The sequence below is a fragment of the Limulus polyphemus genome, unplaced genomic scaffold (genome assembly GCF_000517525.1).
Source record: "Limulus polyphemus unplaced genomic scaffold, Limulus_polyphemus-2.1.2 Scaffold6847, whole genome shotgun sequence".
NCBI lineage: Eukaryota > Metazoa > Arthropoda > Merostomata > Xiphosura > Limulidae > Limulus > Limulus polyphemus.
In genome coordinates, this window is record NW_013672457.1 from 25,775 (window position 1) to 27,157 (window position 1,383).

Sequence of the window (1,383 nt, forward strand, 5' to 3'; positions counted from 1 at the left end):
TGAATGTTTACATTTGTTGATAGTTAAGTATTGTACGTGGAGTATAACCTATTGTTTTACTGAATGTTTACATTTGTTGATAGTTAAGTATTGTACGTGGAGTATAACCTATTGTTTTACTGAATGTTTACATTTGTTGATAGTTAAGTATTGTACGTGGAGTATAACCTATTGTTTTACTGAATGTTTACATTTGTTGATAGTTAAGTATTGTACTTGGAATATAACCTATTGTTTTACTGAATGTTTACATTTGTTGATAGTTAAGTATTGTACGTGGAGTATAAAACATGTACTATATCTAGTTTTGTATAACAATATAACATGTACTATATCTAGTTCGAGTTTCAAATTAAAGTCAACTGTTTTGCAAGTGCTCTTTTTTTTCTGCTGCCAATTGATATATTATTTGATAAATTGGTAAAAACTACATCTAGAAATTTAGATAAAATCCTTCTCTCTTAACTGAATGAATTTATTTAATTGCCATATTGTACATATTGTCTTTACTTTGTAATTCAATACCAGTTTATTTCACAACTTATCTTGTACATATATAAACTAGTCGTATTTTATCAACAGGTATCTACATTTTATTCATTTCATTTAGTTCATTTTATTATATTTTATTGGTGACATAAATATCCTTCCCTGTTATATCAGTTGGTACCTAATAAAGTATTATTCTTTGATGTATTTTATCTGTAAAAGATATTATATAAAATGAATACTTTTCTTTCAGTATTGTGAGAGGATACTCCTTGAGTTATTCTGCCATGAGGCTAGTCCACCCTTTCATGAACCAGTTAACAAAACAGTAAGTTATACTCCACATACAGTACTTAACTATCGACAAATGTAAACTACTGGAACCAGTCAGTAAAACAGTAGTTATACTCCACATACAATATTTAACTATCGACAAATGTAAACTAGTGGAACCAGTCAGTAAAACAGTAAGTTACAATCCACGTACAATACTTAACTATCAACAAAAGTTAACATTCAGTATAACAGTAGGTTATGCTCCACATACAATACTTAACTATCAACAAAAGTTAACATTCAGTATAACAGTAGGCTATATCTAGTTTTGTACAACAATATTTACATGTTATCATATTATTACACAAAACTAGATATAGCAGGTAATCATATTGTTGTACAAAACTAGATATAGTACATGTTATCATATTATTACACAAAACTAGATATAGCAGGTAATCATATTGTTGTACAAAACTAGATATAGTACATGTTATCATATTATTACACAAAACTAGATATAGCAGGTAATCATATTGTTGTACAAAACTAGATATAGTACATGTTATTATATTATTACACAAAACTAGATATAGCAGGTAATCATATTGTTGTACA

General features: G+C 27.3%; 1 protein-coding gene across 1 annotated transcript in view; it reads left to right on the forward strand.

The window, feature by feature from the left end:
• LOC111083000 (transcription intermediary factor 1-alpha-like) overlaps positions 1-1,383 on the forward strand; it is a 38,022-nt gene that overhangs the window by 21,247 nt on the left and 15,392 nt on the right. Inside the window, exon 5 of the mRNA XM_022402489.1 lies at positions 743-817. Within this exon, the coding sequence (XP_022258197.1) occupies positions 743-817 (75 nt within the window). The remainder of the gene's footprint in view (positions 1-742; positions 818-1,383) is intronic.